At 47.9% G+C, this 13673-nt stretch overlaps 1 protein-coding gene across 5 annotated transcripts; it reads right to left on the reverse strand.

The window, feature by feature from the left end:
- Positions 1-2094: 2094 nt before the first annotated feature.
- RPUSD3 (RNA pseudouridine synthase D3) lies at positions 2095-9674 on the reverse strand. 5 transcript variants are annotated; one of them, XR_007134950.1, is made up of 10 exons: positions 9547-9673; positions 9112-9251; positions 7668-7712; positions 7431-7530; positions 6610-6717; positions 6444-6528; positions 6105-6228; positions 3396-3535; positions 2946-3092; positions 2625-2689 (listed from the first exon to the last, which is right to left on the reverse strand). XR_007134950.1 is itself a non-coding variant. In XM_047780591.1 (9 exons), exons 1-9 carry the CDS (start codon positions 9669-9671, stop codon positions 2498-2500), a joined length of 1059 nt encoding a protein of 352 aa, XP_047636547.1. In that variant the 5' UTR covers positions 9672-9673; the 3' UTR covers positions 2095-2497. The 5 variants fall into 5 exon arrangements, 4 of the variants coding, with proteins under 4 accessions (XP_047636547.1, XP_047636578.1, XP_047636570.1 ...); XM_047780591.1 differs by lacking the exon at positions 2946-3092 and having other exon boundaries at positions 2095-2689; XM_047780614.1 differs by lacking the exon at positions 2946-3092 and having other exon boundaries at positions 2557-2689; positions 6105-6241.
- Between the last annotated feature and the right edge of the window lie 3999 nt (positions 9675-13673).

Consider the following 13673-nt stretch of genomic DNA (forward strand, 5'->3'; position numbering starts at 1 on the left):
TGGTGTGGCTCTGCAGCCCAAGGTCCAGAGCAAGAGCTGGAGGCCATCAGCAACTCTTCCACAAAGGAAAGCCCAGAACTCCCACCCAGTGACAGGCATGAGGCATCCTGTTCAGGGCCTGCCCTGGCATCTCTGGCCTTTGGGCGAGGAAACAGTCTGAATGAAGATCAGGGCCCGCCCAAGATCACATGGTATGAACAGAAGGCTGGGACACACTGCAGGACTACTGAGCCCTAGAAATCTCCCCAGGCCCCAAGCTCAGAGGAGGAGGTGGGCTGGCCACAGAATGATGTTTAATAGGCACAAGATTACAACAGAAGACATAACAGGGAGGGGTGGACCTTACCTAAACCCCAGCCGTCCTCCAGAGCAAGTGGATCTGTCCCTTCCTCAGCAAGTGGCCAAGGTCACCTATAAAAGAAGCATCCAACAAGCCACAGCCACCTGAAAAAGTCTGGTGTTTCTGAGGTGTAATGGGTTGAATGGTCCCCTTGCCCCAAGTATATGTCTCCCTAGAACCTACGAATATGACTTTATGTAGAAAAAAAAAAGAGTCATTGTAGATGGAAATAGAGGTTTTGAGATGACATCATCCTGGATTATCTGGAAGGGGCCAAAAGCCCATGACAAGAGTTCTTGTAAGAATCAGAAGAGAAGACAGATGAGTGGAGATGGAGGCAGAGCTGGGTGTGTTGCAGCCTTGTCGACGCCTTGACTTTGGACTTGGAGCCTCCAGAACTGGGAGGGAATCCACTTCTGTTGTTTCAAGTGACTCAGGTTGTGGTGGTTTGTTGCAGCAGCCCCAGGAAACTAACACACTAGTCAAATGAAGATACCTGTACTCTGATCCAGAAACCCTTGCAGCTAAACCAGGAAATGGGTCCAAGCAGGCTGACAGCAGCACTGTGGTCATAGCCTGCCACCTGATGTCCCACAATCATCCAGTGGGTCAACTGCAAGCTCTGGCATTCCAGCTGCACGCTGTGCAATGGATGCACTTACTAGGGTGGAGAACAACTCACAAAAGTGTATATATGGCATGATTCCATTCCATAGAAATTTCAGAAACAGACAAAATGAAGAATTTTGTTGAGGGATGCATGTTTATGTGGTAAAACTTTATGTGGAAAGAACTCTCCAAGTCAGGGCAGCAGTTTCCAACCTAGACTGAGCAATAGCACCCCTTCCAGAACGTTTTTTGTTTTTGTTTTTGTTTTTTTGCTTTTTCGGGCCAAACCTGTGTCATAGAGAGGTTTCCAGGCTAGGAATACAATTGGAGCTGGACACCACAGCCACAGCAACACAGAATCCGAGCCACGACTGCAACCTACACCACAGCTCACGGCAATGCCGGATCCTTAACCCACTGAGCAAGGCCAGGAATTGAACCTGTGTCCTCATGGATGCTAGTCAGATTCATTAACCACCGAGCCACGACGGGAACTCCCCTCCCAGAACTTTTAAAAAAGATTTGATGCCAGGATCTTAATCCCAGACCAGTTAAACCAGCATCTCTGGGTGCAGAGTCATGGGGGATTCTTTTATGCTTCCTAAGGGGGCAGGGTAGGGGGTTCTAAGTTCTAAGGTGGGGTCAGAGTTGAGAGCTGCTGTTCTCTGAAAGAGGAGGGGTTTGCTTCTGTTTCGTGCTCTGAGTGGTGGTTATGTAGGTGTCACTTTAAGTCACAGAGATGCTTTATGTATTTTGTATATTTGATGTATTTCAGTTTATTACTGATTTTTTTGGCTGCACCCGTGGCATGCAGAAGTTCCCAGGCCAGGGATTGAACCTCGGCCACAGCATTGACCTGAGCCACAGTCTTGACAGTGCCAGATTCTTAACCTGCTAAGCCACCAGGAACTCCTATTTCAGTTTTTTTAAAGTGAAAGACCTAACATCTTCACTTATAAGTGGTCGGATTTATATACAGAGAATAGCGGCTCCTGGGGCTGGGAGGAATGGGGGATGGGGAGTTAGTGTTTAATGGGGACAGAGTTTTAGTTTGAGAAGTTAAGAAAGTTCTGGAGATGGATGATGGTGATGGCTGCACAACACTGTGAATGTACTTAATGGCACTGAACTGGACACTTAAAAACGGTTAGGATGGTAAATTTTATTAGGTCTATTTTACCACAATTTAAAAAAAAAATCCAACATCTCTCAGCTAGAATTGGACCAGAAACAAATACAAAGGCCACATGCTGAACTCAGCAGAAAGCACAGTCCATGATAAACATTTTCTTTCTCAGCAAATCCTCACAACCATTCTGATGTAGGTACCTTTATTATCTCAAGTCCACAGAGGAGAAGTCATGTGCCCAACACTCATAGCAGGTGGCCTGGCCAAAATGTCATCTTTGGTCTGTCCAACCACAGGCCCAGGATCTTACACCATGGTCCTACTGCATGTTGACACTGACCTCCCTAGCATGGGCCTGACCACAGCCCATCCTCCCTCTGTCCCACTGCCTTCCAGTGGGAACAGCAGGAACAGAAGGACTATTGGTACTGGAGCCCCAGGCACTGTAAGGTCCTGGAGAAATAAGAGGGCAGAGGTGCCAGAAGCTCGATGGGTGCGTCCCTGGGTCTGGTGCCTGGGAGGTGGAGACGATGCAGGTGGATATGCAGGGGCAGCTGGGCGGCCTGGGCAGGGGTCAGGTGGAGGCGGCTGAGAAGGGCTTCATCCAGGACCTGGGGTGTGAGGGACAGGTCAGCATTCAGCTGGTGAGACACACACACACACACGCGTGCGCGCACGCACGCACGCATGCACGCACGCATATGGCCAGGGGCTCACCCAGTTCTGGGCATTCAGCTAACCTACATTCTCCAGCCCCTCTTGCAGGTTTGTGACGCCATGTGACTGAACCCCCCTCACCGGGATGGGAGTGTGAGTATGTGTGCCATTTCCAGGCCTAGCCCCCAGAAACCTCCCCCACAAACCCACCCTGTCTTCTCCTCTGCTGGCTGGATAGCAACAGGCTGGGTTCCTGAGTGACAGCTTAGAGCAAAGCCCATCCCTACCCCACCTTCATTAATTGGGCTTAACACAGAAGGAAGTTATCATGTTAAGATTCTGGTACTTGAGGTTATTCTGTTAGAACAGATAGAGTTACTGGAATTCATACACACAACCTCTTTTACCCCTTGCCCCCAACAGTATGGCAATCTTAGAGGGCCCTGTAGAAACCAGCTAGTCCAACTTCCACACTGAACAGATGGGCAGAATGAGACCCTAGGTGGGGGGGGGGGTGCTGTTATTTGCTCAGGGCCATAGAGCAAGACAGGGCTACAGGTAGCTCTGGAGGCCCATGCTGCATAGCTAATGTCTGGAGATGCTGTCCACCCCCACCCCAAGCCCACCCCCAGGAGGCAGCAGGCAGGTGGGCTTGGGTACCTGTCTTTGGGGCTTCGTGTTCTCAGCTGGCAGCAAAAAGCGCTGGCCCAGGACTGTGCCCACACAGGCAGAGTACTTGTGGTCCCCGAGCACAGGGCAGAGCTGTAGGACCATGTGCACCTGTAGCTGGCTGGGGAACGCTAGAAGACAGGAGAGAGAGGACAGATGGTAGGCAGTGGCTCCTTCTGTCCTGCCCAGTACTGCCCCTCTCCCTTTCCTCTGGGGAGGTGCCACCCCTATTTCGGATCCTGTGGTTTCAGTGAAGTGATGCTCCCACCCCTGCCCCCGGAGGGGGTGCATGACCAGGTCTGGACAGAGCTGTCAATCCACGGGCCCTGCAGGATTTACTCAAGGAGAGATGTAACCCTGAAGGTATTGTGAAGCTGCTAGGGACTAGGAACACTCTTTCCTGCTGGGTTGCATCGCTGGTTGGGTGTGAGCCCAGAGCTGCTGGAGCCCTTGCCACCTGTGCCTCCCATGAAGACAGCCTGCAGGAGGAAGAAGCCAGCCCACAAGAGGAGAGAAGAAATGGAGAAACAGCTCTAAGGATGTCCTCCGAGCCTCCAGATGCAGCCAGGCCTGAATTTAAGTTAATGTGCACTAATAAATTCCCTTTTTTGGCTTACAACAAAAAGGGTGAATTGGTTTTGGGAAAACTTGCACGGTAGAAAATGCTTCACATATGTAAACTCATTTAATCCCTCTGACACCCCTCTGAGGTGGATGCTTTCATCATTCTCACCTTACAGACAGGAAAACCAAAGCTCAGGAAGAAATCGCTGGCCCACCAATAGGCTGGGATTCAAACCCAGGTGCTGTCCTCTGCCTCCCTGTCTGGCAATATGGTGGACTTGATAATCTAAAAACCCACTTCTTAGAGACCACCTGGAACACTGGAAAACTATGACAATCATCTTTTAAAATACACAGCTGGGGACACGGAAAAGTAAGGTCCCAAAGACCAAAATACAAAAGGAAAACAGATGCAGAGCACAGGAGAGCCAATGTTTCACCTCCTATAGGGGTGCTGCCAATCTTGATACCCAGGGGGCTTGAGTTTAAGGAGCTGCAAGGGACCAGGGATGTGGCCTTGGTGCCCAAATGAAACCCAAGAGGCTACATCTTCTTCTTCTTCTTTTTTTTTTTTTTTTTTTTTTTTTGCTTTTTAGGGCCACATGTGTGGCACATGGAAGTTCTCAGGCTAGGGGTTGCATTGGAGCTGCACCTCCTAGCCTACGCCACAACCACAGCAACTGCCAGATCTGAGCTGCATCTGTGACCTACAGCACAGCTCACAGCAACCCCAGATACTTAGCCCACTGAGCGAGACCAGGGATTGAACCTGCATCCTTATAGATACTAGTCGGGTTCGTTACCACTGAGACACAACAGTAACTCCCTACATCTTCATTGAAAGGATGGATGAGGAGAAAAAGCCAGCAACCAAGGAAGGCAGAGGAGCACCTTAGGTCTGGGTGAGGGGAGTGAAAAAGAACTCACAACGAAGAGCTACTCTCACACAGTTTTGGGGCTGTAGAAACTTTTGAGTGATGTGTGAATTTCCAACTGGGACGTAAGTATTTAGGTCCTGAAGCAATGACATGGGACGCTCAGCAGAAGCAAAGGCAGAACCTCTCCTGAAGTTCTCACCTCAAAGGAGACAATAAAGGGTTTCCACAGATAAGGCCTAACCTAACCTGAACTCACAAACCTGCATCACAAAGCAAGAAGGAAACACAACAGAATTAGACCCTCAAATTTCAGACAATTAAATTATAGAAATACCATACATGTTTTAAATGACTAAAGACAAAAAAGAACAATATGAGAAAAAAAGTCATTTTTTGTTTTGTTTTTTGCTTTTTAGGGCTGCACCTACAGCATATGGAGGTTCCCAGGCAGGGGTCTAATCAGAGGTGTAGGCACTGGCCTACGACACAGCCACAGCAACACCAGATCTGAGCCGTGTCTGTGACCTACACCACAGCTCAAGGCAATGCCGGGTCCTTAACCCACTGAGCAAGGCCAGGGATTGAACCTTCAAGCTCATGGTTCCTAGTCAGATTCATTTCCACTGTGCCACGACGGGAACTCAGAAAACATGATATTTTTAAAAAAGAACCAAGATAAAACTTCTAAAAGTAAAAAATACAGTGGGTAGATTAAAGTGGCAGATTAGATCCAGCTGAAGAGAAATTAGTCAGCTGGAAAGTAGATTTAAAGATTATCCAGAATGCAGCAGAGATAGAGACATGAAAAATGTGAAAAGAGACACAGCAGTAGAACAAGAAGGTCAGATACTGTCTATCAAGCATTCAAAAGGAAGAGAACAGAGAGGATGTGAGAGGCACAACACGTGAAGAAGGAATTTGCCCGAACCGATGAAACAGATTAATCTTCAGATTCAGGAAGCACAGAGAATCCCAAGCAAGATAAATAAAACTAAACCCACACACTAGAATCATCATAGTGAAACTACAGAACATCAGAGGTAAAGAAAAGATGCTGAGATCAATACCTAAGAGAAAAAACAGGTGAGCTGCAAGGTGGTGACCATCAGACTGACAGCAGAAATGCTGTCCCCTCTAGCTAAAGTTGGTCACATTTATCCTCACAATCCATCAAATGCTCCCCATGCTGCCACTAAAAACACCACCTCTCTCTGCCAGCCAAATACAGTTGTCAAGTGTGGTTGGAGTGCCAACTCACCTGTCAGTGGCTGTAGCTGGACCAGGGCACAGCCAGAGCCTGAGGCCAGCACACGGAAGTGGCTGAGGGTCCACTTGACACCTTTCAAGAAGTCCTTTCTGGATGGAGACTTCACGGGAACTACCTGTGGTGGCAGCCTCCAAGAATGAACAAGCTTCACACATACTTGGGAGCTACCTACCCCTAGTCCCTCCCTGCTCCCAGCAGACTCGGGGAAAGGGCCACAGTGAAGTCATCATTCACCTGTACAGCCCACCCCAAGTCTATACCCTTGACTCCTCTATGGGGGTAATACATCTGGAAGGTCCCTTTCTCTTCCCCACCCAGACCCTGACTCACAAGACTGGCCCCATCAGTGTGTTCCACTTTCAGAGCTGCCTGGATCTTCCCCTCAGAAGCAGCTGGGATCCCATCAGTGACAGCACTGAGAAAGACACAGGAGGAGGTTACAGAGTGGCTTGCTAGGACCTCCCCACTGTTCCAGGAGCCTCCCAGCACCTCTCACCAGTAGGTGGCTGTGGGTTTCCTGGCTCTCTGTGAATGGGTGAAGAACTTCTGGAGACGGCTTGCTGTCTGGGGACAACTGGAGAGGAGTACAAGCCCAGAGGTCTCCCTGGAGGAAGGAGACAAATCAGAAAAGTTAAAATTCCCTGGGCTCTCCGAGGAATAAAGGAGACCCCCTTTCCACCTAGGAAGGAACACTGACCTGCTTAAGATCAGAGTAATCATAACTATAACTTGGACCTCTTCCTGAGAAACAAGTAAGTCTTACCTGTGTTTGATAGTAAGAGTACATAGCTTAAATGTGTTTCATTTTGCCCTGGCCCCCAGGAAGCTCAGACAAACACCATAACAATTACCACCAATTGCTGAGTGTCACTAAGCATTGAGGCACTACACTAGGAATTTTATATATATTAGCTATTAAATAATTCAATTCCCACAAACAAGCCCATGAGTTTGTGGAATAACAAACATTTCATCTCAAGCACCATCTCTAATTGATGGCAATTAGAGGAAAGAATTATCACATCAATTTACACTGCCTGCTGTGAACATGGACTGGAGAAGGGTCTGTGCACTGAGCATAGGTATTATTAGCTCAATTTCATGACTGAAGAAACTGAGGATTAATGATAACTAAGATCACAGTTTGTGCATAAGGATTTGATCCCAGAGCTGTCCACCTTCTCCTCCTTTTCCTTGTATCCTACCTCTGTGATCCAAAACCAGCCCATGGAAAATGTCTCAGTTTTTTCCCAAGCAGCTGTGCCCCACTTAAATGGCAGCCTGTCCTCCTACCTTCCTATCACCCTCACCACTTACTTCCCAGATGCTCGGACAACCTGGAGCTCCCGTTCCCCGAGCCCCAGGCACTGGCTCAACTCTGGAAGCACTGAGACCAACGTCAGCTCCCCTGGTTTTCCTGGAAAGAAAAAAAAAAAAGGAAAAATCCAAGTTGCTCCCATTGGCAACTTTATCCCCCCATGCCTTCTCTTCACTACTTCCTCCCCTCAGAGACATCAATACCCTTCTCATTACATCTCTTTCCCCCATCCATACCTGTCACTGGCAGACCCTGTGGCTTGTTCAACGTCACCAGAGGTCCTGAAACATATATTACATAAACATTAGCAATAGCAAAAGCAGCTTACAAAGCACTTTCTCAATACATACCATCCTGTGGTCCCGCTACAACTCAGACATGACTTATCCACTACACTCTGAACTGAATTTCTTTCTGTGTCTTGCATGTACTAAGCCTGCTGCCTGCTACCCCAGGGCTTTTGCATTTGCTGTTTCCTCTGTCTAATTTTCACATGGCTGACTCCTTCATTTCATCCTGGCTCAAATGTCTGAATCCCCAATCTAAGGTCAGCTCCCTTCCTGTAGTTCCTTATCATTATAATACCTTTTTTTTTCTTCTTTTTTTTAGGGCCGCACCTGCCACATATGGAAGTTCACTCTAGGGGTCAAAATGGAGCTGCAGCTGCCAGCCTCAGCCACAGTAATGTGCAATCTAAGCCGCAGTCTGCCCGCATCTGTGACCTACACCACAGCTGGTGGCAACGCAGGATCCTTAATCCACTGAGTGAGACTAGGGATCAAACCAGCATCCTCATGGATACTAGTTGGGTTCTTAACCCAGGCTACAAGTGGTACTCTTTTTTTTTTGGTCTTTTCTAGGGCCGCTCCTGCTGCATATGGAGGTTCCCAGGCTAGGGGTCTAATCGGAGCTGTAGCCACCGGCCTACGCCACAGCCACAGCAAGGCCAGATCCGAGCCATGTCTGGGACCTACACCACAGCTCATGGCAACACCGGATCCTTAACCCACTGAGCAAGGCCAGGGATGGAACTCGCAACCTCACGGTTCCTAGTCAGATTCCTTAACCACTGAGCCACGACGGGAACTCCCTGGTACTCTTATAACACCATTTTATTCATAGCACTGTTGACTAGTAAGTATTTGTTAATTTATTTCCTGGTTCATCAACTTCTCCCACTGAAATGTTGGCTCCCTAAGGGCATGAACCATATTTATCTTGTTCAGTACTATATAGCCATGTCTAGAACAGTGCCCAGAACATAGCCTATGTTCAATAAATAGTTGAGAAAATTAATAATAAATTACAGAAGACTGAGACTCAGGGAAATTATTTTCCTAAAGCCACACAACAAGCTGATTACAGAGCCAAGATATGATTTCAAAGCTTGTGTTTTGTCCATCAATAAAAACTTCATTACAGCAATTCCCATTGTGGAGTGCCTACTGTGTGCAAGGTTCTCTACTTACACCCCCCACCCCCACCCCATACCCCTGTACCCATGATAGTGAGGCACTGAAGAGATTGTGTGGCTGGTCCTAACTCCAGTGGCTAGTGGGAATCAGAACCAGGATTTGACCCAGAAGCCTTTAGCAGGGAGCCCAGCCAGGTACCCGGAAGGCTAAGGTGAGAATTGCTCCCCTTCTTAATCTGTCTGCAGCCATCCCTCCCACTCCTCACCTTTCTGGTCCACCACAGCCTCCCTCAGTACATCAACCAGCTCTTTCCGACTGAGATTCTCTGGCTGCAGCAGCCTCCGGAAAGGTTTGTCATCCAGGGAGCCCAACCGTTTGCTAGAACCTCGAGATTGCAGCTGATGCCTAGGAAAAGTAAGGTAAGCAACAGGAGAATCATCACTTCCCGAGGTGCCACCCATCCTTATTTCTAACATCTCTCTCCAAATCCTGCGGCCTCCCACAAATGCTTCCGAAAGCCTGAGTTGGGCACCCTGAAAATTCAGGTTCAACTAGCTGCATTTTACCCAGGGGAGAACTGAGGCTCAGAGAGGTCAATTGACTAACTTAGGGTCACACAGCAGGGCTAACTGCTGATCCCGCACACACCCTCATCTGGCCCCAACCTCCCTCCCGCATGAAACAGGAGGTGCGTAATCACCTGGCCTCGGTGCCAAAGCCTGCGGCCTTGGGCACTGCGCAGATCCCCAGACCCTGCCGACAGCCGCCCCAGACCTGGCCCCAGACACGGTAGCCACCCATCTCCGGTGTGAGGATAGTGCGCATGTGTCCGGAAGGGCTGCCCCGGCTCGCTCACAGCGCTCTGATTGGTCAGACTGACTGTCAATCGGAGTAGCGAGGGTCAGAGCGGAGAGAAGACGGAGCTTTGCCTTTGCCAGCAGAGGAAATGCCGAAATTCCTTTTTGCGCTTTGGGGGAAACGGAGGCACAGAGCAGAGAAGGATTTTACTCGAGGTCAGGGGTCCTGCCTTAGGACAAAGGCAGGACTAAAGGTAAAGGTTTTCTGATTACCCTTGTAATTCTTAAGAGTCGTCTTCTTTTTCCCACACCACAGCCACAGCAACACCAGATCCAAGCCGTGTCTGCAACCTACACCACAGCTCACGGCAATGTGGGATCCTTAACCCACTCAGCACAGCCAGGGATCGAACCTGCGTCCTCATGGATACTAGTCAGATTCATTTCTGCTGAGCCACTGGTGGGAACTCCCTTAGGAGTTTTCTGATTTAAAAAACAAAACCAAACAAAAAACCCAAACAAACAAAAATACCATTGTGCACAATTTTGCAAGGCAAATTGGAAAAAAAAAAACCCACATTCATTGGTCCAGTAACTTTGTTTTGAAGAACACAGCTAAGTGAATAATCCAAAAGGAAAAAAAGGCCAGAGGCACAAAGAGGGTCACCACAGCATTATTTATTAAAGCGAAAACAGAACAAATAATCAAAGTGGAAACATAAATTGTCTTATGATTAGAACTGCCAGGGAATGCCCTTGCTCAGTGGGTTAACGATCTGGCGTTGCCGTGAGCTGTGGTGTAGGTTGCAGACGCGGCTCGGATCCTGCGTTGCTGTGGCTCTGGCATAGGCCGGTGGCTACAGCGCCGATTAGACCCCTAGCCTGGGAACCTCCATATGCCTCGGGAGCGGCCCAAGAAATAGCAAAAAAAAGACACACACACACACACACACAAAAGAACTGCCAGGGAAATAAATCTTATCATCACCAATTTCAACTTTTTTTTTTTTTTGGTCTTTTTAGGGCTGCATCTGCGGCATATGGAGGATCCCAGACTAGGGGTCCAATAGGCGCTGTAGCTGCTGGCCTACACCACAGCTCAGGGCAATGGCTCCTTAACCTACTGAGGGAGGCCAGGGATTGAACCTGCATCCTCATGGCAACTCCCGAATTTCATCATTTTTTTAATGTTAACCTTGTGCTAGGCCTTGGCATCTGTGAACCAGAAAGAGATTTTCAAGACTCAGCCCCACCCACAAGAAGTTCACCTTTAAGATAATAGCATCACAACCCACCTTGCGGAAACCCTGTGGAGATGCTGAGAGAGAGAGAGAGGAGAGTGAGGAGCCCATTGGAATTGAAGAAAGTACGGGAGTTGTGAGTGACAAGCTGTAAAGTAATAGAAAATTCACCAGGAGGGAAAGTATGGGGAGGAGGAGAGGGAGGGGGCAACCAGAGAAATAAGACATTAAATGCAATAAACCAAAGAGGAATTCCCGAGGTGGCACAACAGGATCCACACCGGGCACAGGGGGTTAAGGATCCTACATTGCCGAGGGTGCGGCTCAAATCTGATCCCTGGCCTCCCGGGAACTCCTTTTGCCACAGAGCAGCCAAAAATGGGGCGTGGGTGGGGGAGGCAAAGAATTGGGTTCCACCCAGTAGTTATAGCAATAGAAAAGTTATTTTCTATTACTTGGTTGCTAAGAGTACTGTAACTTTCAGTTCTTCTTTAGCAATAGTGAAAGACTACAAATCAAAATCCCTCAAGAGAGGAATGGCTAAGTCAGTTGTAGCACATACACATGCAGCCATTAACCGAAGACTGTATAGATCTACATGTGCAAATGTGAATCAATCTCCAGACTATACAAAATCAAAAAAACAAAGTGAAGGACAGTGTGACTAGAATATGTGTATTATGTGCCTGTTATTTATATATATTTATTATATTTACATACTTCTGCATTTCTGAAAGAGTGTACACAAATGAGATGGTGGTTGCTTCTGGAAAGGAATCAGAAGTGAGAACATGTATAATTATTTTTACCCTTTGGAACTGTTTTTTTTTTTTTTTTACCTCATTGATATATTTTTTTCTTCACACAGATACATACACCCCAGTTTAAAAATCTAAGCCAGATATAAAAGTATGAGGAGTTCCTGCTGTGGTGCAACAGGATCAGCAGTGTCTCTGCAGTGCCAGGACGCAGGTTCGAACCCCCACCTGGCACAGTGGGTTAAAGGATCTGGCATTGCCCCAGCTGTGGTGTAAATCACAACTGCTGTTTGGACCTGACCCTTGCCCCAGGAACTCCATATTCAGAGCGGCCAAAAAGGAAAAGACTCTATGATTCATAAATTTTTTTTAAATAACAAAAATAAGTAGAAATGGAGTTCCCTTTGTGGCACAGTGTGTTAAGGATCCAGCATTATCGTTGCAGTGGTTTGGGTTACATCCCTGGCCCAGGGTGGCTATAGCTCTGATTTGACCCCTAGCCTAGGAACCTCCATTTGCCGCAGGCTGGAGGTGTGGCCTTAAAAATAAAAAAATTAAGTTTCTTCTTTCTTTTTGGCCACACCCACAGCTTGTGGAAGTTCCCACAACAGTGACTCAAGACACAGCAGTGAAAACACTGGATCTTTAACCAACTGAGCCACAGAGGAATTCTCTCTCTTTTTTTTTGGCTGCACCTTTGGCATGTGGAAGTTCCTGGGCCAGGGATTGAACCTGAACCACAGCAGTGACAACTGCTGAATCCTTAACCATCTGGCCACCAGAGAACTCTATAAAAAAGTTGTTTCTTAAGGTATAATTTACATACAATAAAGTCTACCATTTTAAAACATATAGTTCAGTAAGTTTCAGCAAATTTATATAGTTATGTAACCACTATTTCCAGCACACCACAAAGCTCCTTTATGCCCCTTTCTAGTCAAGTCTCATTCCCCCACCCACTCCAGTCCTTGACAACCATTTAGTTAAATGTCATTTAACCAAAATCATAGTCTTTTTTTTTTTTTCCTTTTTATTTAGGGCTGCACCTGTGGCAAATGGAGGTTCCTAGGCTAGGGGTCGAATCAGAGCTATAGCCACTGGCCTACGCCACAGCAACAGCAATGCCAGATCTGAGCCACGTCTGCTACCTACACCATAGCTCATGGCAACACCAGATCCTTAACCCACTGAGCAAGGTCAGGGATGGAACCTGCATCTTCGTGGACCCTAGTCAGATGCATTTCCACTGAGCCACGATGGGAACTCCTAAAATCATAGTCTTTTAAAATTTTATTTCTCCCTTTTTTTGGCCACATTCATGGTATGTGGAAATTCCTGGGCCAGGGATGTAACCCAAACCAAGATGGTTTCATCTTGCTTTGGGCTCAGACATAACAGTGCTATGTTGTAAGGCCCCACAGTATTTTAGAACCCCTCTTCTGAAAGGTCTCTCGTACACTCATAATTTGCAGCTTGAGCAAAGATAGAAAGATTCAAGGCCAAGGGGCAGGACACAGCCTACCTTACCTACAGAAGACCTCTCCTCCACTAGTCAAACTTGGCCCCATGAAGGGCCATTCCCCTACTTGGACTGGCCCCTGGCCCTGCTGAGGGTTGAGCTCTCTTGCTCTTTGGAAGTGTCCCTCCACACGCCTCAGCCTCATCAAAGACTGCCCTCTCCTGTTCACTGCCCACAGCTGGTGCTACTCCATTCCTCTCCAAGCTCCTGGAAGAAAAGAAAACCTAATTTTCTCCCCAGCTGGGAGGGCTCAGTGCCAGGACATAGTGGTCAGCAACTCAGAGTCATGTGTGAAGCTCAGAATGTCAGGAGGACAAGTTGAAACAAATTCCAAGCTTCGGCCACCCCTCAGCCCAACTCAGTTTATGGCTAACTTCACAGGAGGAGCACGTAGGCCACGGCCTCAGCCAGGGTTGAGTGGGAACAGCTTCTGTGCTGATGTGAACTTCATGCATTCATAGCAGAAGGCTCACCCCATAGATCCAGGAGGCACTGAGCCAGGCCTCCAGCAG

The sequence above is a fragment of the Phacochoerus africanus genome, chromosome 1 (genome assembly GCF_016906955.1).
Source record: "Phacochoerus africanus isolate WHEZ1 chromosome 1, ROS_Pafr_v1, whole genome shotgun sequence".
NCBI classification, from domain to species: Eukaryota; Metazoa; Chordata; class Mammalia; order Artiodactyla; family Suidae; genus Phacochoerus; species Phacochoerus africanus.